Source organism: Oryctolagus cuniculus, chromosome 10, assembly GCF_964237555.1.
Source record: "Oryctolagus cuniculus chromosome 10, mOryCun1.1, whole genome shotgun sequence".
Classification (NCBI taxonomy): domain Eukaryota; kingdom Metazoa; phylum Chordata; class Mammalia; order Lagomorpha; family Leporidae; genus Oryctolagus; species Oryctolagus cuniculus.
Window position 1 is genome coordinate 42,728,373 of NC_091441.1, and position 22,425 is coordinate 42,750,797.

The 22,425-nt window shown below is 37.6% G+C and overlaps 1 protein-coding gene across 46 annotated transcripts in view; it reads right to left on the reverse strand.

The window, feature by feature from the left end:
* DTNA (dystrobrevin alpha) overlaps positions 1–22,425 on the reverse strand; it is a 432,447-nt gene that overhangs the window by 36,933 nt on the left and 373,089 nt on the right. For 22 of the 46 annotated variants that reach the window (XM_070050313.1, XM_070050325.1, XM_070050324.1 and 19 more), the window contains 4 exons: positions 19,169–19,246; positions 18,510–18,602; positions 8,255–8,342; positions 1,192–1,289 (listed from right to left, as the gene is read on the reverse strand). In XM_070050313.1, the coding sequence (XP_069906414.1) occupies positions 1,192–1,289; positions 8,255–8,342; positions 18,510–18,602; positions 19,169–19,246 (357 nt within the window). The remainder of the gene's footprint in view (positions 1–1,191; positions 1,290–8,254; positions 8,343–18,509; positions 18,603–19,168; positions 19,247–22,425) is intronic. The other 24 variants (XM_070050330.1, XM_070050329.1, XM_070050326.1 and 21 more) reach the window with 3 other exon arrangements.

Here is a 22,425-nt window from a genome sequence, read left to right on the forward strand (position 1 = left end):
ACAAGTTGTTTCTGTATTGTGTTTCCTCAGCACTGAGTTTGGGATCTTACTTGGCAATACATTATTCTGTCACTCAGTACTTATATGCTGAGTTCCTGCTTTGTGTCAAGCATGGTTCTGGGCCACGTGGCTATTTGGCATGGCCTCATTCTAAAAGAATTTCCACCAGTCAAAGAAGACAAACAATAAACGAGGAAGCAAGTGCATAAGAGGAATTATTTCATATAGCAATTAGTACCCCCTCCCCCCATCCCCCATACAGGGTACAAAAGAGAGTGGATACTGGGGTGGGGGGTAGTGGGAAAGATCCCACAGGTGGGCTTCAGGAGCTGACATTGGAGCTCAGACCTAAATGAAGGGGAGGAGCCATTGCTCAGACCCAGAGGAGGGGCTCTCTGGACTGACAGAATAACTGGTGCAAAGCATGTCAGGGCAGAAAGAACCTGTATGGGGCTGGAGTATGATGAGCAAGGTGAGCTGAAGCTAGAAAGGTAGGCAGGAATCAGGTCGGGGGGGACCTCACAGCTGGGATAAGAGGAGTGGGCTTTCCATGAAAGTGCAATGGTAAATCATTAGTAGGTTTTAACCTGGGAATAATATGATATAATTGATACATAAAAAAATGACAGGTCAGATGAGGTGGTGGTGGTGGAGCTGAAGTAGACAGTATCTGGGATACGTTGTAGAGGCAGACTGCAAATCAATCTGCGTCTAACAGAAAAAGGACTGGCTGATAGAGTGGGTATGGAGAAGTTTCACTTGAACAACTGGGTGATGGCGGCATCACTCCAAATGGCTTCAGCTGGTATCCTTATAGGGCACCTTCCTGGTGAGCCTCCCAGCTGTCTGAGTGGAGACACAACATCCACCTAGTACTTGGAAGGGCTGTCCTGCACTAAATAGCTCTTTAACAAAAGTAAGAGTATCAGAAAAAAGGGAAATGAGACTGTTGGAAGAGACGGATGGAGCGACAACATCCATCTTGTTGACACTTCAGAAATACACACATAGCAATGTGGATTTTCTCAGTAAGTGTGTGAAGATCTAAATGCCAGAAGCCAGCTGCATTGACTTGAGATGCCCTCCTTGAGTATGCTTATAGAGTGAAAGCCTTAGAGACTTTAAGCCATGACTATCGGTTAATGAATGAACATGTTGATCAAAAAAGCCAGCAAGGCTTGAGAGCCTTACCTGTTCTTGTTTTCTAGTTCTGCAATCAGCTGCCGTTGTTGCTTGTTCGCATCAATGGTGAAGGAGATGTCAGGAGCACTTCTCTGCTGCGTTGGCTGCTGGAAAATATGGAGTACACATGACTTAACATTGGGAATGTGAACCTGTATGTGTTTGGGAAGACAGAAGTCATGAGGTATGCAAACAAAACCCAGGAACTATTTCTACAAAAACATAAAAGGAAAATATATAAAATTAAACTGCCATTCCTCTCCAAAGAAACAGCTTTCCTGTGAATTTGGAGCACATCTATGGAGTGGCAAACAGAATTTTTTGGTAGGCAAATACACAAGCCATCTAAAATCTGTTTTCAGCTTTCTTCCTTAAAGCCTTTGGGAAACAATTTCACTCTTGCCGAGCTGTATCCAGGATAATGACTCTCTCAGTATAGGTGGATTTAAAATATGTTTTACTGTTGAGATAACTTTTTCTGTAAAATTCTGTTCAATTACTCTAATGTGCTATTTAAAATGTGATAGTTTTTAACACATAGCAAATGAGACTTTTTCTTTTGGTCAATATACTTTTTGCATTCTTCATATATGAAATATTGATAAAATCACACTCTTGATCATGTAACTACCATTACCAATCAGTATATGTAATCTTAACTTTCTGCATTCTCGTATTATCATATATATCATAAAGCATATATTTATATGTATATTTGTATATGCATCCCTATTTAGTCAGGGGTTTATTTGGCATTATTTTATAAAGAGGGAAGTGGATTAAGTATACTTCTCTGAAAACTTAGAAATTCTTCCAAGACAATTTTTATTGTATAAAGAACTGATTTAAGAGACAGGCATTTGGTAGAGTGGCTGAGATGCCTGCATCCTATATTGGAATGCCTGGGTTCAAGTTCTGGTTCCTCTCCTGATTCTAGTTTCTTGCTAATTCACACTCTGGAGGCAACAGTGGTGACACAAGTAGTCAAGTTCCTGCCACCAACATTGGAGACCTGGACTGAGTTCTTGGCTCTGACTTGGATTGGACCTAATCTGGCTATTACAGGCACTTAAGAAATGAACCAGCAGATGTTATCATATGTTCTCCCTGATCAGCAACAACTAACTGAGCACCAAAGGGGAAACCTGTTGAAGTGAAATGGAAACTATGAGAAACAGTGACTTGATCAGCTCTTGTCCTGACTGTTGATGTACAATGTAATACTTTGTCCATTTTAGTATTTTTTGTTTTGTTTTAGTACTATTGGTTGAACTCTGTAATTAACACGCAATTATTCTTAGGTGTTTAAATTTTAACTTAAAAGTGATCCCTGTTAAATATAAGAGTGGGAATAAGAGAGGGAGGAGATGTACAATTTGGGACATGCTCAATCGGACTTGCCCCAAATGGTGGAGTTAGAAACGTGCCAGGGGATTCCAATACAATCCCATCAAGATGGCATGTACCAATGCCATCTCACTAGTCCAAGTGATCAATTTCAGTTCACAATTGATCATAATGAAAGGACTAAGAGTCAAAGGGATCACATAAACAAGTCTAGTGCCTGCTAATACTAACCAATAGAATAAATAAAGGGGAGAGAGATCCAAAATGGGAAGCGAGATACACAGCTGACTCATAGACTGGCAGATGTCCTAAACAGCACTCTGGCCTCAGAATCAGCCCTTAAGGTATTCAGATCTGGCTGAAGAGCCCATGAGAGTATTTTAGGCATGGAAAGCCAAGAAACTCTGGGGGAAAAAAAAAAAAAAGACAACCTAAATGAAAGATCTCTGTGAGTGAGATCCCAGTGGAAAGAACGGGACCATCAGAGAAGGAGGTACCTTTCTCTGAAGGGAGGAGGGAACTTCCACTTTGACTATGACCCTGTCGGAATAAGATCGAAGTCAGCGAACTCAAAAGGCTTCTATAGCCTTGGCAACTCATGACTAGAGCCTGGGGAGATTACTGACGCCATAAACAAGAGTGTCAAATTGTTAAGTCAACAACACTGTGTACTTACTTCTCATGTGGGATCTGTCCTTAATGTGTTGTCCAATGTGAAGTAATGCTATAACTAGTACTGAAACAGTATTTTACACTTTGTGTTTCTGTGTGGGTGCAAACTGATGAAATCTTTACTTAATATATACTAAATCGATCTTCTGTATATAAAGATAATTGAAAATGAATCTTGATGTGAATGGAATGGGAGAGGGAGCGGGAGATGGGAGGGGTGCGAGTGGGAGGGAAATTATTGGGGGGGGAGCCACTGTAATCCATAAACTGTACTTTGGAAATTTATATTTACTAAATAAAAAAAATAAAAATTAAAAAAAAAGAAATGAACCAGCAGATGAAAGAGCTCTCTTTCCCTCCATTTTAAATAAATAAGTAAATAAAAATAGGGGCCAGAGTTGTGGTGCAGCAAGTTAAGCCTCTGTCATACCAGCATCCAATATAAACAATGGTTTGAGTTCCCACTATTCTACTTCTGATCCAAGTCCCTGCTAATGCACCTGGGAAGGCAGTACAAAACAGCCTAAGTGCTTGGACCCCAGCCACCCATATGGAGACCTGAATGGATTTCCTGGTTCCTGGCTTCAGCCAGGTCTAGCTCTGGACATTGTGGCCATTTTGGAGTGAACCATCAGTTGGAAGATCTTTTTCTCTGTCTCTCCCCCTCTCTGTCACTCTGCCATTCAAATAAATAAATTATTATTATTTTTTTAATTAGAGTCTGTTCATTAAGTCAAAAGACATGAGGAAACACAGCCTGTTTTTTATATTTAGAAAAATAACTGTAGGAAAGGTTCACACAGATCTGGCTTTCATAAAGATTTTTGATGATTTTTAATTTATGGTTCTTTTTTAACAAAGAAATGATTTGTGTTGCAAAGAAAGAACCTTGAGGACCTCTGTATTTTATATCCATGACTTTCTATAATTAAGTTTGGCATATGGCAACTCTGACCTGTGATTCCGGCATTTCTTCTGATTTCCTAATATAAATACCTTTTTCTTGCATATATTTTACGCTTTGTTAAAAGACAGAAACTTATCTGAGCCAGTTGTGGGTTTCAGTTGTTGCTTTGCTCTCTGTAATAGTTAACCAGGAATCATTCGGATATCTAAGATGTTGAGTTGGCCCAGTAATGTTACAACAGAGTATCTCAAGCTATGACTCATGCTATCCTGGAATGATAACTGAAAAGTGAAAAAATGGAAGCAGGCCATATGAGAACAATTATTCAGCTCTGCTGATATTGCACAAAAGTAGACACAGACGATACGTAAATAAACGAGCATAATTATACACTAGTGGACACAAAAATTTGAATTTCTGTCACACAACGTGACTCTTCTTTGGATTATTTTCAACAATTAAAAAAAAGTAAAAGCTATTCTGAGCCTACAGGTTGTATAAAAATGACCTGGATTTGGCCAAGGTATTTTGTTGATTCAACAAGGGTAAAAAAGTTTCTTTCTACTTTATTTTTTAACCAATAGATATTAGCCAACAGATGTGAAAAACATAAAAAAAAACACACAATATCCTTCTTTGAAGAGTGAAAATATATATCATCTAACATACTTGATTTTAAAAATTAGGAATAAGGACTTAAAGTGGTCAATAAATATAAGAAATAGATGGTAGATTGATTCTACATAACAAGGCTTATTAGGAAAAACAAGGGGGAAGAAGAGTAATGAGAGATAGGAATTAGGGGAGAAAAAAGGAAAAATAAGCTGATTAAGAGAGGTAAGAAGTAGAAACAAAAGGAGAAAGGAGGTGCATAGGGGAGATATTTATTAATTTTTGCTGTATCAGCATAATTAAAGTATATGATTATACTTAATCTCTTTAACTGATGACATAGAGTGAAACAAATATAGAAAAGACAGAGAGGAAGACAGATTTTCAGAAAGGTAAAATTCACCACAGCTGAAATATATTTATAGATTTCAGACCATGCTACCCTGGGGCCCCATTTTTAGACAGGGCCATAATTGCAGAAAGAACCCAGAGGACCCCAAGCTGCTAATTCTTATGCAGTCATGTCTCAGTCTGTGGCCTTCAAAAAAATCCAAGATTATATCTTTACATGGCTTTTAATGCCTAATCCATTTTCCTAACTATGGACAAGAGAATTCTCATATTTGTTCAAAGACCTGATCTGGTTTGCCAATGATACAAATCCTACTAAATAATTTGATCAATTAAGACTCACTGAATTAGATGGCTATTTTTTAAAAGATTTATTTATTTATTTGAAAGTCAGAGCTACAGAGAAAGAAAAGAAAAGAAAGGAAGGAAGGAAGAAAGGAAGGAAGAAAAGGAGGAGGAGGAGGAGCAGAGAGAAAGAGAGAGATGAGAGATATCTTCCATCTGCTGGTTCACTCCCCAGATGCCCACAATGGCCAGGGATAAGCCAGGCCAAAGCCAGGAATCAGGGGCTTCTTCCAGGTCTCCCACATGGGAGGCAGGGGCCCAAGGACTTGGGCCATCTTCCACTGCTCTCCCAGGCACATTAGCAGGAAGCTGGATGGGAAATGGAACAGCTAGACATGAAATGGTGCCCACATGGGATGCTGGTATTGCAGGCAGCAGCTTTACCCAGCTATGCTGCAATGCCAGCCCTCACTGGTTATTTTCGCTGTCTCGTAGAGAGCATTTTAGACTCAAGCTTTGAAATTGAGCATATCCTACTGTTTTTTTTTTTTTTTAACAGGATAAAGGTCTTTATTACAAGATATAAGAATTTTTTCTTTGGCACATGCATGAGTATGTGTGTGCTTGTATATATATATATGTATGTGTGTGTGTATATATATATATATATATATATATATCACCCAGAAACTTTATTTAAGGTATACAAACTTCATGCATTTCATAAATATAAATTTAGAAATATGGTGATTCTTCCCATTCTATCTGCCCTCCCACCTGCACTCCCACCCTTCTTCTCCTCACTTTTCTATTCCCATTCTTATTTTTACTAAGATCTATTTTCAGTTAACTTTATACACAATATTAAACCTATACTAAGTAAAAAGTTTAACAAGTAGTGTGAAAAAAAAAAACTGTTCTTCAATAGTCGAGTCAAGAGCTGTTCAAATATCTGTTCTCATTTGAATGAAATCTCCTTAAGTTTTAGGCTGCCTCAAATATATTGATTTATTCATTTCCATTTTTTAAAATTCAGCACCTATTATGTAACAAGTACTGTGGCAGGTATCATATAAAAAGACAGATTTCATGTCCCCATAGTTACATGATTAAGGCAACCAAGGAGGGATAAAGAGAAGATGACATCGAGCTGGTTTATAAAGTGATAATGGAGAAACAGTTGTTGGATAGGTGGATTGAAGTTTATGCATGGTGTATCTGGCAATGGCTAGGCTTTAGGGCATGGAATAGTGAGGGGCCGTACGGCAGAATCTTGTAGGAAATGCAATGACTGAGTAAGCGAACAGTAAGGAAAGATGCATGAATTTCCATCCAGAAGATAATGAAATGGACACAGGTAAATGGTCTTTCTATCTCTTTCTAACTTGGTGACGTTGTCTATGTAGGGTTTATTTAGCTAATCACACAATTCTTGGAAATGTGATTAGCAAGGGATTTACAAAGCAACAGGAATTCATGTAAAGATGGTATTTTTCCACAAAGGTTTTATATATAAGTAGGCAAAGGACACAGTAACTAATGTTCTCAAGAAAGAAAACAGAGACAGAATAAGCCAGTGCACATATCAATAACAGCACGTGCATAGAGATTTAACATCCCACCAGGGATCACTAACTCAAATGTGGAATGGGGCCAAAGAGGTAACCTAATTGAAAGAGGTGCACCATGAGAGGAGGTGAGTGTTCAAAACAGACAGAGAAATGCCTCTGCTCCAGGTCCAGTTGCCATGAGAAACATGGACCTGGTCTGTCTTTCAAGATACACAGAAAATCCAGAGTTTTATGGTAAACCATCTGATATATCAATGCTGACTATGGACAAAGAATTGAAAACGCTGTGGGGGTTGCAAAAAGCTTCAGTGGGGGAAAATTTGGTCTGTAGGCTGCAATTTTGTGCCTGCTGGCTTACGCAGCACTTTCATATTTCATTATCGCAAACAACTCTAATAATTGCCAACTTTGTTTTGCCTTTCCTTTCAAGAGATTCCCAAGAGGGTTACTTGTCCTAAAATCTAGTTCTCTCATACTCAGCTGACTTTAATTTTCTTTAACATATTTGTTCTTTATTTCAAACATCTAAAGTTTCACATATTTCATTTATATCTGGTCTACTATGTCTGATTTGGGGGCCACTTTTGGCCTGTTCAAGACCCTTTCCTATCTTGACCATTGTAGTTTCTGACAGTGTTACAGGGACTGATGTCACAGACAGGCAGGTGCCATGGTTAATGCAATGGGATGCTGTACTACTCCCATCTGTGACTGTTAATTAAATGGCTGGCAGGAAGAGCTCTGATTACCGGCAGCATCTCATATACGAGGGGCAGGTTATGCTTCCTCACTACTTCCTTGCCACTTTTTGTCCTTTGTGCTGCACTAATTGCAGCTCGTTCTTAGTTCAGCACAGATGATTTCTGAACAGAGATGTGAAACTGGTTGTGGCTTTTGTTTTAGAGTAGAAGCAAATGGAAAAAGATATCATCCCTGCTGATTCCATTTTAAGTGTCACTTGCAACTATTCTGCCTTAAATCTACTGTCGTCACTAAATATACCTGTTTTTGACCCATGAAGGAATTATAACCAGTCCTTACTCCTTTCCTCAGGTACTCATGGGGACAATGCTGGGTAAAGAGGAATGTGGGGCTTCCTTGACCACAGCGTCACACTGCTATAAATGGTTTTGTTCCCTGAGGCGTCATTTTACAAGTGGAAACTCACCACCAAGCTAATACGACATAGTAACAAACTTAAAAACAATAAATTCATACAAACTGTCCTAGTAATCAGTACCACCTATCATGGTAACAGTGAACGTGACATATGAAATTCAGAGATCTCAGATGCCCACGGAAGGATCCTTTCAATCAAACTACTTACAGACGAAGAGGATTCTGCTGCCAGTCTTGCCGCATACCTGGCAATTAGCCTGTGCTCTTCATCAAGCCGGTTTGAACTCTCAAGCATACTATCAAGAAGACAGCAAGAAGGAGACTGTTAGGCAACAGAGAAAGACGCCTGCATTCATATCACCATTAAGGGGTTTTGCTATTTTAATTTGTCAGTGCTCCAAACTTGCAAGCTATAAAAACCCTCTTTGGTTAATGGTCTCCAACTTGGGATTCATGACATGATCTACTAGATGGCTCAGAAGATCACTAATAAATCTTGTCTCCAGTCAGTTCAATCATCTTACTAGGAAAGCTTCAAAGAGAAATGATTTTTTGCACCAACATTTCTGATATAGGAATATCTTCTACTTAATTTTATTAACATTTTCTTCCCTTATTATACAAGTGTGCATATCTGAAATCAACCCATTAGAAAATATAGAGAAGAAAGAAAAAAAATGTGGGCAGTGTCCAGTGATTTCTACCTTCTGGTATTCACATTCTTAGGTAATGCTCCCTCATGAGTAGGGGCTGGACTCTCGGACTTGCTTCTAATGAATAGAATACATCCAAAGGAATGGAATGTCACTTCGAAAATTTGGTTATAAAAAGACCAGGGCTTCCACTTGGGCCTACTCTCTTCTTCTTGAGTGCTCTTCAATTGTTTGCCCTGTGGGAAGCTAGAAGCCACATCATAAGACAGCCCACTGGGAAGGCCCATGTGATGAGGAACTGAAGAGAGCCAATAGCCGCGTGAAGAGATCCCTGTTGGTAGTATCCTTAGATGAGATCACAACCTGAGGTGAAAGCTTGACCTCTTGAAAGTCCTTGAGCCAAAGGTTCCCTGCAAGGCCAAACCTGGATTCCTGACCTCTAGAAACTGTGAGATTAATGCTTGTTGTTTTGAGCCACTAACTTTTGGGGGTAATTTCTTATATAGCATAATAGATACCTAACACAATTGTTATCTATGATATTACTACTCAGGTAAATGCTTTTTATATTCACTTCCAGATAAGTAGAATTCCAGTCGTGTTTCCAGATAATATTAAGGGGAATTATTTAGTGTCTTTCATAAATAAATTTATATAAACTGTTCATACTAAGATAAAGTTGAAGAATACAAATACAAATATTACCAATTCTCCCATATTTTAGAAAACTTTATCTTCTGAGCTCTTTGTTCACTAAGTTTTGAGTACCATTAAACAAAGTCTATGAAACATACCAATGAGACTAATCCTGTTGAACAGACTAGTTGGTTGGTCATGGTTTGGCTTATTATGGTGGGTATCAGGTCAGAATCAAGATTAGAAACTAGTTATTCTCATTCCCACACATAATTCTATTCTTCTCTATCAGCTCTTAAGGCTTTTTCTTAAAGAAAAAAAAATTAATGTTCATGATTATGTTTTAAATACATACACTCTTATGCCAATATTAAGGTTATAAGATTTATCCATTGCAAAGAGTTGGATCCACATAATGTAACATGATTATTTGTATTTATATTTACATGTAAAGTGAACATGCAGCACAGTTTTTTAACTTTTGTTCTAAAGTGAGAAGACAAGTGAAAATCATTTTGTGCCTTCTGCATGTTGGCAGGGTCAGTTCTAAATAGCTCTTCCCTGGTTGGTTGAAACAATTACTATAATGTTTTTCCCTGGTCATTTGGAAGTCATTCTCATCTCTACTCTACTCAAGTCTACACCCCTCACATATGTCACCTATAACCATTTTAACACTTTTATGCAGGCTGTGATAAATAACGAGGATTTCATCGCCAAATTTCCCTGTTTATCTACTTAGTGCTCTATTCCTCAGAAAAAGCATCAAGCTGGCATGATGCCTGGTACACACTAAGTGCCCCCAAATGTTAGTGCAATATTATTATTCTGCCTCTTAAGTAACATCTTCAGATTCATGAACAATTCTTGTCTCTCTGGAAGTATCACCAACTATCACACAACCATCCAGGGCACTGCTTCTCAGACTTTAAAGTATAAACATATTACTCAGAGATTTTGTGAAATGCAGTATATGATTCTCTAATGGGGGGTGATGGAGTGGGACCTGAGAATATGTAGGTCTGACAAGCTTCCAAGAGACCTTCGTATACCTAGTCCAACATTTTTGAGTGGCAGGATCTAGAAGATCTTGAAAATAAAATGGAAAATCCAAATATATGAAATAAAATCCTAATGTAAATCATATAAAGAGGGAGGGAGGGTAGGGTGGGACGTATCACCATGTTTCTAAATCTGTATATATGAAATACATGAAACTTGTATAACTTAAATAAAATAAAAAAAACAAAAAATCATATAAAATCATTTCCCATGAATATTTAAGTAGCATATATGATATTTTACAAACATTATTTAAGACAGAAAATTTTAGGATACAAGGCTCATATAATGTATAGCATCAATCACAATGGATGAGATTTCAATTAGCATATAAATTTAGACTTGGAGAAAAATAATTTTAATAGGAAAAGATAGAATTAGTTCTGGAAAACTGGAGCTTTAAAGCAGATGTTTAACTTTATAAAACTGTCTATACTCTGCAATTGTTAAATAAAATTAATTTTCTTATTGTAGCTCTAATAAGAAAAAGTTTATTGTTTTTGCTTTAAACATAAAACCATCCTAAAAAAAGGCCATTTAGTTTGATTTTCACATGTCTATCATTTCTGGCTCATGTGTTAGAGACTATGTGCCTCATTTAAACACAGTTTGTGTTGACAACAGGGCCCAATCAACAGGACAACGATCTGTTTGCTGCTTCAAAGTGACTTTGTCAAAAACAATTGTTTTGATAAATAATAAACGATAAAAAACTTCATGATAAAAGTGTTTTCTATCATGAGTGACCAGCAAGTATAAATAATGTGAGGTTGTTTTTTGAAAAAAAAAAAAAAAAAAAGCCTCCTGGAAATGTAAGACGTGAAGATATGGGATGTTGTCTAGTAAGCGATAACTCATGTTTCTGTGCCTTTCCTCGCCCAGCAGGGAGTGAACAAGGGCCAGTGTGATAAATTACCCCTCTGTGCATGTGAACGATTTATGAGTCCACATGTGCCTTTGCAGTATGTTCAAATTATACAAGGGTGAATGAGGCATTCCTCTGATAAATTTCATTATTTCAAGACTTCAATTACAAATAGTTGAAAATGAATGGCCAATAATCCCTAAATCATTAAAATAAATAACAATTCCAACACTCTCTCCAGCCCTAGCTATTCATTTCAGAATTTTATAATCAGTAATCTTGCTACAAGACTGTGATGAATTAAAATGGGAGTGCTGTGTTGACTGCATTTCAGGGCGGGGACATTCATTATTTTGAAAGCTCTCCACTTTCTACCTCAAGTGCATGGCCAGTGTCTGTTACTAGTGATTTCAATCGGCATTCTAGGAAACTCAAGTGGCCCCAGCTAAGCTGGAGATTACTAAATTGTGGTTTAGCAAAGATTTTTGGGAACTCATGGTTTGTTTACATTTCTTTCTTTCCTCTGTAGGCTGTTCTGACTTCCAGGGTAAGCTATCAACAAAAAATACTGTGATCCAAAGACACTGGAAACACTTTTAGATTTTCCCCTGATATTTTTTCTATTTGGAGGGCGACATGCACTTTATTACTAGAGATAGATTTTTAAGATGATCAAGCCTCATGTACTACTCTTCTTCTCCTTAAATGCAAATAGCTAATGGGAAGATTACCCCCTGTGAAGGTACTATTAGCTTACACCTAAATGGAAGATTCCTTTATCAGATTATTTCTTATCTTTTTCAGTTGGTTGAGAGCAAAATGCTATGGGGAATAGAGCACTCTTCAGACATTTAGGAGTCAGCAAGTGCATGAGGGTTGGGGTGGAAAGGACCAAAGTTATCCCTGGAACTGAGCAGTGGTTTTACTGGACTGCAGAACAGGGAGTAAAACTAATTTTCAAAGCTTAATGTGCTGGCCCTTTAGTGAGCGTTTGAAGGGAAAAGAGAAAATCATGAACTAGCAATCTTCATGGATAATCATAATAACTTACCATAGTAATGGCATCTTGGGGTGTCTTTTTGCTCCTCTAGGAGACCCTGACTTTAACCACCTGTTATTTACAATCAAGGTCATTCATTCAATCAAAGTTTAGCATACACATTAAATATATTAAAGGAATACAGTTCAGTGGACTCAGTGTTGAAATATGTTATGGGTGGGGTTGTGTCTCCCTGTAAATATTCTTTTTTGAAAACCCCTTAGAATGTGACTATATTTGGAGATATGGACTTTAAAGGATTAAGGTTAAAAAAGTTCAGAAGGGTGGGGTCCTAGTCCAATATGACTGGTGATCTTTCAAGAAGAGGAAGAGACACCAGAGACATGAGGCATGGACATGGACATGAGAAAGGTCATTTGAGGCCACAATAGAAGGTAAACATCTGCAAACCAAGGAGCAGACTCAGGAGAAACCAAACCAGCTAGCAACTTGGCCTTGGACTTCCAGCCTTCAGACCTGTAAGAAAATCAATTTCTATTGTTAAGCCTCCAAATCTAAGTATTTTGCCATAGCAGCCTTGGCTAGCTACTACAAAGTAGAAGTGACCAGAGAGCATTTAAAAAACTTTTAAATTCTTGTCCAGTATCAACATTATTTTAAAAAATCTCCTATAAGTTTATCTACATCAGTGAATTTCTGATGCTTATCTTTTTATTTACCATCTCTATTTATGTAGAGTTTAATACTTTACTTTTTCATCCACTTTATATGCTATACTAAGTATTCAGTTTAAGGGCTACTCTATAATAGTGATTTAAAAAATAGAAAATATATTTATTAGTAAAAAAGGTTTCTAGGTGTTACCAACAATTTTGCTTAGGGTAAGTGGGAGTTTTACACTTCTAGTAATATTAATATTCTACACTATCTGCAGGTATTTCTTGGGCCCCTCCTGTGTGCCAGGCACTGTGCTAGGTGCCAGAGATAAAGTTGGGGAAAAGTCACAGAGGGTTATTTTCCATGGGGGAAGCTGGACAGAAAACCAGCCAACTAACCAATGATGGCAGTTATGAACTAAGCATGTCACGATAGAGATTATCATGGGAGACCTACCTAGGTAGGTGTTTTTAATCTAAATTGTAAGCCAGAGAAGGAGCCATGCATGTACATATGGAAGAAGCAGGCAGAGCAAAATGAAGATGCTCTAGACAGAGGGAAATACTTGCATCACAGTCTGGAGACACAAAAAGGTTTGGCTTGATTTAGGAATTGAATAAAAGTTGATCAAGAATTATGATTGAATGGGAAATCCTCACAAGAGCCAAGGCTGGGAGAGGGTAGGCAAGGAAGTGGGTTAAAAACTAAGGGAAACAGGAATCTGTTAAATGATTTTAAGCAGCAAGCAAATGGAAATTTCAACCTATATGAAAACCAAAAATAGGCATTCTTAGAATGAGGTAGATATCTTCTCTCCACAAGCATAAAATATTGTGGAATGGGGCTGGCACTGTGGTGCAGTGGGTTAAGCCATAACCTGCAGTACAGGCATCCCATATGGGCACCTATTCCAGTTCCTGGCTGCTCCACTTCTGATCTAACTCCCTGCTAATTCACCCGGGAAAGCAGTGGAAGATGGCCCAAGAACTTGGGCCCTTGCACCCATGTGGGAGACATGGAAGAAGCTCCTGGCTCCTGGCTTCAGCCTTACCCAGCCTGGGTCATTAAGGTCATTTGGGGAATGAATCAGCATATGAAAAAATCTCTCTTTCTCTCTCTCTCTAACTCTGCCTTTCAAATAAATGGATAAATCTTTAAAAAATATTGTTGAACAAGTTAAAACTAGTTAGATTATTGATACATTTAGCAAGAAATCTAATGTCAATCAAAAGGTATAACTTCTTATTCTTGAGAAAAAGACAGAATAACTTAATCTAGTTATATGAGATTAGGAGTCTACCAAGTGACAGCAGTTGATCATGACAACAAAATATAGGATGGAGCCTTCAGCTGTAGTCCCTCCCTTAGTTAGATTCAGGCTTTTTCAGAGTTGAGAAGAATACACTCGATACTTCTGAATGGCAAGTGTCTAGAATATAATTGTGGTTAAAGGTAGAAATTCTGAGATTTGCCTGCCTCAGACCTTCCCCCTAAGCCACTGGCAAGCTCAGGCACTGAAAAGCTTTTGGGGAGGGCAGAAAAAAAAAACTTCAGCATATTATATTTTGAGAATTCTCTCCTCTGTTGGATGGAGTGCTTAAAAATTATTAAGGCTTATAATTATTTTTTTAATTAATTAATTTTTTTGACAGGCAGAGTGGACAGTGAGAGAGAGAGACAGAGAGAAAGGTCTTCCTTTTTGCCATTGGTTCATCCTCCAATGGCCACCGCGGCTGGTGCACTGCGGCCAGCGCACCGCCCTGATCCGATGGCAGGAGTCAGGTACTTATCCTGGTCTCCCGTAGGGTGCAGGGCCCAAGCACTTGGGCCATCCTCCACTGCACTCCCTGGCCACAGCAGAGAGCTGGCCAGGAAGAGGGGCAACCAGGACAGAATCCGGCGCCCTGACTGGGACTAGAACCCGGTGTGCCGGCGCCGCTAGGTGGAGGATTAGCCTAGTGAGCCATGGCGCCGGCCAAGGCTTATAATTATAAGGCTTATAAAAATTCACTGAATTAGGAAGGCAGCAGAAATTCTCCCTTGAGCTGCATTTTGACTTCTAGAACCAGCGGCAGCATCCGTGTTGAATTTAGCAATGGGCTATCTGCAAATAAGTAAGCTTCCTACAGTGTTGATAACATAGGGTAGAAGATCCTCATACGGAATTAATCATGAGCATGTCCGAATAATAACAGAAACAAAGGGACCACAGATGCAGAGGTAGAGGAATGGGAGGAAAATAAACGGGAGCTGGTGTCAGTAGACCTGTGTGCAAATCCTTGCTAGCATGTAACCCTGGATGAGCCACTAATGTCGTGAAGCTTGTACTTTCTTGCCAGTGAAATGGAAATAATAATAGTCTACCCTCTAGGGCTGTGATGAGCAAATTAAATAAGGTCTGGGAAAGGACTATATAAGTTCTGAAGAACTTCATGGATGTAAAATGTATTCTACCTGTGGGAATGAGATAAAAGACATTAAAAATTTTTTTGGCCTTTTTGAAGCTTACAATTTAAATGAGAAGTTAGAATTCATAGAACTAAATACACAAAAGATAACTTATGAACAACCACTATTCCTATTACCAGTATGTGCTCAAAATTTGTTATAAGTAAATGAAATAGTAGGATATGACGTTTTAGTCAATGAGCACGTGGGGGATGTAGGAGGAGGAGTCTACAAAGGCTTTCTGGAGGGCCTGTGTCCACACAGGTTGTATCAGAGGCAGTGTAGCATAGTGGTTTTTAGCTTGAATGAGTGATGATTAAATCTCTATGGGACTGTTTAATTGATGTGTGATTGTGGGTGAATAGGGTAAGACCTCTAAATTAAAATCTTTACTTAAAAGAATTGGGGATGGTTCAATAAAGGCACTGCTGAAAGCTCGTGGCAAATGGGACTAATGTTGATTTTGGTACAAATATTTTTAAAAATCCATGTATAATTCTTTCACAACACACATTTCCATGAAATTCCTGAAGAACCCCTCATATGTACTCCATGAACGTACTCTAAGGACTGGGAGAACTTAATGTACATAAAATGTCCAGCCCAGGGATCACTGTGAAGCAAGTACTTCAAAAAATACTAGCTAGGATGATTATTACCATTATTATATGCCTCACTGTAAGTGACTGATGATGGTGGAATGTGATGGCTTCCATGATGATAAAGGGGGCAAGAGATCCCTCTGCCACTTACATAACTATGACCGTTGTGAGGAACTGTTAAGATCTAATTAAACATAAAGGAAAGGGAAGGGAAAATGAGAAATTTAAGAGAAGTGGCAATAATTTAAGGACAGGAAAAAAGCCCTGAGGAATATTTGAGAGAAGTTATTAAGTCAGAGTCTGCATCATTGATTCATCTTCTGCTTTGTTTTCAAAATACAAATCACAGCCAGCTTTTATCAAGCAGATGGAAGGTGTCCTTGTGAGACAGTTTTATGGTCTTAAGTGACCATCAAGTCAGCATGATTAATCACTCAAATAGGGAAAACAGCTGGTAGGGACAAACTCTGAGCTTTTCTCTTTGGAAATTTCTTTGTTACTACAACCTTAAGTATTTGATTGCGGCAAAGAATAGTGGCAATACCTAGAAGGTACTCAGAATTATGGGGAAGAGGATACGGTGTGAGATGACATTATTGCCTTATGACGGAATCTATATTGACTATATTTTCTTTGAAGATTACCAATACCATTTTTTTTTTGGTAATTCAGTATTTAGTTCTATTGTTGCAGCTACAGTATAACATGGTGGCATCAAACTCATTAGAATCAGATCAAAGCAATCTTGTAGTTTTCAGAGACTGAGTTCTGAGAGTAGATAATATTTAATCTAGAAGATCATACAATTTAAACACAGATAGGTTTAGGGTAGCTTAGGAGTTCATTCCTAGGAGGCAGGATGTATGATAAAATTATACTGGTATTCAGGTTATATATGTATTTAAAATACAAACATATACCCAAGTAGTCTTCAAAAAAGTTCATTGAAATGAGAATTATGAGAAAATTGTGCAAGGATTCAACATTTTTTTTTTGCACCAAAATAAACTTATCTTTTAATTCCACTTCCCATGAACTTTTTGAAGTTCATTCACATATGTTAAATCAAATCATTGTTCATTAGTTCATCAGACCTAAGCTTGTCTCAGGTACTCATCTTGTGAAAATGGGTGTAAGGCGTCAGCAGTAGCAAAAGGGGGGTGCTTTGGAAACGGTGAGAAGAGAGTTCTAGACAGGAACACCACAAGGCTGTGAGGGTGATGTACACCATGCAATACCCTGCATGTTTGAGAGAGGCCTTTGTGAAATAGTAGACGAAAGGCAACCTGCTATGCTGGAGGTGTAATTTTAATGGGAATTTAACTCATTGACTCACATTATAGTCATCACTATATACCATCCATTGGCCCTTAGTTTAGACAGAATTGGAATTGGTAAGTAAAACTGAAATATTGCCAAGGAATGAGTTTGCTGTATAGGAGGGAATTTCAAAAAGTTTAGGGAAAGGTGGAATTATTTTGCTGCAAAAATGTTGGAAATCCATGCATACAGGAGGTGGTCTTTAAAAAGTTCATGGCAAATGCATATTACTGAAAAACTATGCATGGATTTCAAAATTTTTTGCATCAAAAATAAATGTATTATTTAATACCATTTCTCATCTTTTGAAATACCTTGGTATGGTTGTATAACAATAATCAAAACTGAGATAGCCTACTCTAACTTTTGCTCAAATTACAAATACATGTTTATTATTAAAATCAAGTAACTTAATGGGAAGAATATTCTACGTCAAAACTAAAATAAAAAACACTTTATGAATGCTTTTATACTTATATAGGACTATCTAAATTCCTGGAATTAACACATGTGAAAGTAAGTTTGGCAGATTCTGGGACTTAAAAGTAGGCTTTAAGAGGACAGTTACTCAGAAACATTTGTAAGTAATAGAATTGTTGAAAGAATTTCTGCCACTGTTGTGATATTGTATAATTGTGTAAGGCATTACTCCTTGGGTAGGCAACAAAAGGGTAAGCATGACTTCTATATTTTTTTCTTGCAACTACACAGAAATGAATAATTTCTCAAAGTAAAAAGTTAAAAATACACAAGCACACAAACTAAAAATAAAAACAATTTCCATTTTATGAGCACAGCACATCACTTGATCTCTTTGATTACTTCCATCCTAGGTGAAATGAAGCATTTTCCCCCTAGATCAACAGAGATTTTATCCCTGGAATAAGACAAATTCTTGCATGACCATCCTGCTGTAACTGACATGATGCACGCAGGGACCCAGAGTCCTGCACCACCTGAATGCCAAGATTTAGCAGAACATCAATGTATGTGAGTTTTCCCTTTAGATCAGATATAAATGATGACATAAATTCTTGGGTACTTTAATGGGAAGTATCCAAACTAACGCCACAGAAGACTTCTTCTTAATTAAATCAGTTTAAGTATGCCTTGGTGACACCTCTGTCATGCGGGGACTTAGCCTCTTGCTGAGACTGCTTGTCACCAGCTCTGACTGTTCCCCTCTCTAAGAACAGTCAAGCAGCCAAACCTGCACTAACCATGATGGGTTGTTCCGGAGCATGTTGACATACAACCCGATGAGAACATGTTCATCAGCTAGCCTGTCTGCCACATTCAGGCTGTACTGTATCCTGAAACAGGGGAGGAGGAAGAGAAAGGGTGTGGTTAAGAAAGGTGGCCAGAAAAAAGCAAAGTAGCTTGGAGTGAGTTTGCAGTAGAAAAGGTATTAGGAAGCCCAGCAAGTAAAGGAAGAGTTGCAAGTGATGTTTTATGGAAAACACAAGCAAAATCCAAACAGTGAAATTCACAATGCCACTTCACTAACGTGAAAATTTTTGGTGAAGCAATTTTTTAGAAAACAGATTTGCATTCTTCAAGCAGTAAGGCCCAGGAATTCAACTGTACAGTAAGCACAATGAAAGGGGTTGCCAGCAAAGATTAAGTATGCTTTGGAAAATCAAATCATTAGCTTAGTCATTAAAAAAAAGAAGAAGAAGAAAAGGAAGTCAAGGGAAGCGAATAACAACACAGATGTGTCCAATTGAAATTACTGCTTGCCGCTGTTAATTAGGTTACAATAGAACTGCTTTTTACTAAATCAAAGCTGGTCTTTCACACACAAAGCAATTTTGACAAGAGAAACTCCATTTTTAGTTTAGTTAATTCAGAGTTCCAGTACACTCTGGCTTTAACTTACCCTTTGCCCTTCAGAAACGCTGGAGCAGCCCTAGCCAGCATTTTGTTCTGCTCTACTTCACTGTCCTTGGGAGGAGAGCTAGTTAATAAGATGGAAAGCCAAGAAGAGCGTAAACACAGCAACGCATTCAAGAATAGAAACTGGCAACAGAAACTCCCATGTCTAGATCCAAGCTTCATTTGGACAGATTGCTTATTATTTTGAAATGTTCAAGCTGTTTTCATATTTCTTGAGAGTTCAACTAGGAGTAGAAACCTGGCCCGAGAACAATTACAGTGACACACAAGCCATCATAGTCTCAGGTTTGACCTTTTCCATTTGCTTAACAAGTCAGCATGTATAGCACATCTGCCTAGCATCATGACCATTCATTCAACATTTATTACAGTTATCATGTGAACAGTCCAGTAGCTCACGAAGTCCCACCAGCCCTCATATCCCACTCAAGTAATTTACTTCCCACTCTCCCATAAAGTCTCCAGCTGTCTGTTGAGTAGATACCTGGAAATTAGCAAGTGGGGGATTGCTTTATGACTCATCTGACCCTGGCTATGATGTGACAAAGAAAATTTTCAGAGAAACAGAGAAAGACACTTTAAAGCCTTATAAGTAGGTATTTGTTTCTTGTGCCTATTTAATACATAACCAGTGAATCAAGTCCAGTCACCAAATTCTTAACACTTCAGATTCGGTATGGGGAATATCCATTTTATTTAATAATTTACATAATAGTTTTAAGTTTAAAATATAGTTTTATTAAAGAAAAAATGTAAATATAAATAATTAAGTGTGGTTAAACCAAGTTTACCTGAGGTTTACTATATTAAATGGGTGTGCTTCATTAGAAACTATGCTGTTCATTCTTACTATAATGAGTTTAAAGGGTTTGCTCCTTTTAGGCTAAGTAGAATTTGTTCACACATTAGTGTAGCTAAATATTTCTCTTCCTTCATGGAAAATGCAAATAAATTGTACAGCTTTGTTTGGATATCAACTGGTTAATTATCAGAATCTAAATCATGTGGTTTTGCCAGAAATTTCCAGTAAGTTCTAAATCACATACATATAAATCTATACATGAATATACATACTCATAAATACTAGTATGCTTAAAAAGTAACATTTTATATGGCTTATTAGGGAGTTAAAAGCCTTAAAATCTTTTAGCTATAGATTTTAAGTTTCTTCTAAAAATATGTCAGGTTTTCAAGCTGTGAAGTACTAAAAAGTAGAAATTTGTTCATGAATATCACATTAGAATTATGCACATCCTAATCAGAATTCTTATTTATAATAATATCTATGGATACTTCAGTTTGTAGAAAATTTGAAATAAAAATTGCTTTGGTGGAAAAAAATTCTGAAATCTATGCATATGCATCTTCCATGAACTTTTCAAGTACCCTGTATACTAAAAGATTATTTAAATAGTGAATTCTCTAGTAAATTTAATATCACATTTGATTTATAAAGAAAAGGTCTCACACAGAGTAGACATTTATGTTTGTTGAATGTATGACATTTCACTTGGCATTCTGGGAAGTCTACCTGTTACACAAAGTATTGCTGTACAGTTGAATGCAAACAAAATTAACTTTAAAAATAATGATCTGGAGTATTCTGATGGATCACAAAGAGTTTTCTGAGTATACTAATCTAATAGTACCTTCTAAAGTAACAATACAAAGACTGTGAAATCTACCCATCAGGGCCCAAAACTACGTTTTTGCCATCATAGTTGTCTTTTCTATGATAAACCATTATGTCACCAAAACAGCATTCCATAGTTTGTCTACTAAAGAGTATTTCCATATATTCACTACATGGTAACTCCAGTCTCCCTGCTGTCCAATATCCCCCCAATATTTTTTTATAGTTTAGCTTAAGATAGATATATCTATGGCATAATTGATTCTAGATACAATTCAAAACACTATGTAAGATACCAATGATTCTTTCTTCCAAACTAAGCAATTTCCCTGCCTTGATACCGATGATTCCTTGTTCTTTGAATCCCAGAAATTGTGGCAATAGTTCTTCAACCAACAGGCTAATAACTATACAGGTAAATTAACTTGATGCTGAATATACCAGATTAACAGAAGGAGCCAGTGGAGAAGAGAAATACAGGAAGGCCAACCACAAAGAAGTTCTGGTGAAGTTTGATGGGAAAAAGATAATTTATCAATAAAGGTCCAGAAATGCTGTTCCACCACTCACAGACAGAGAACAGGCTGGAGGTGACCTGCTGACATCTGTGCTGTGCAGGGGGCAGGCTGGCAGGAAGGGCAACCGGCCAGATTTTCCTTTGGGGGCCTCTACTAATTCCTATATTCCATTCATTCACCTGTTTCTCCTCTTCTGTTTTCTTTCTTCTTACCTGGTTCCTTCCTTCAAGAGAGTGATCAACAGAAATTCCACATATACATATCTCCTTTGCTTCTGCTGTCAGTTTTTTTGCATTGGCTCTTGCCAGTGTTTCTTAAGGAAATCATTTAAACATTCTTATTTTCTTTCTGTTTTCCACATGAATTCTTGGGAACAACATTCATGGAAAATATAGGGGTTACACTATGCATGTTGAGAACTTTCTAGAAATAAACTATTTTGTTTTGGTATATCTCTTATGAGAAATGCCAGGAACATTTCTGACTTATAGTAGTCACTGTGCAAAAAGTTTCTATATTTCCTAGAGCTAGCCTCATATTCTTCTTGTTACTTGTTTCTGGGAAGCCAACAATATGTATGCATACAGAGGCAACCAAGTGCAAGATGCAAACAAAGAAAAAAATGTCCACTCTTCCAAAATGAAAAGGATCAAGAATTAAGACAGTTGACCAAGTGACAAGTTTAACTTAAAACTTGGATATTTAGAGTTTTTTCCGAGTGAGGTACCTTATTGCTAGAAGCTCTTCTGAAGCACACAAAGAGCTTAAACAAGGGTGTAAAGTAAATTTTGCTTTTCTTTGGAGAATAGTGTTTTAGGATCCCTTCAAAGAAACATATTCTCACAAAATTTTATGGCACAATTTAACATCTTAAACTTTCATCATGTAACTTGATAGTTTGCATGGAGAAGTTAAGAGGTATTTCCAATTTCTAGTGAGTTTTAGGATCAGGCACATTGGAACCTACTTGGTAAGGGAGGACAGCTTCCAGCACATCCGTGTACCAGACTGCAACAGTGACTTCCCTTAGCTGCAGCTCCAGCTCAAAAAGCTTCTCCTTGCTCTGCCTGCTCTGTCCTCAAATCAAAA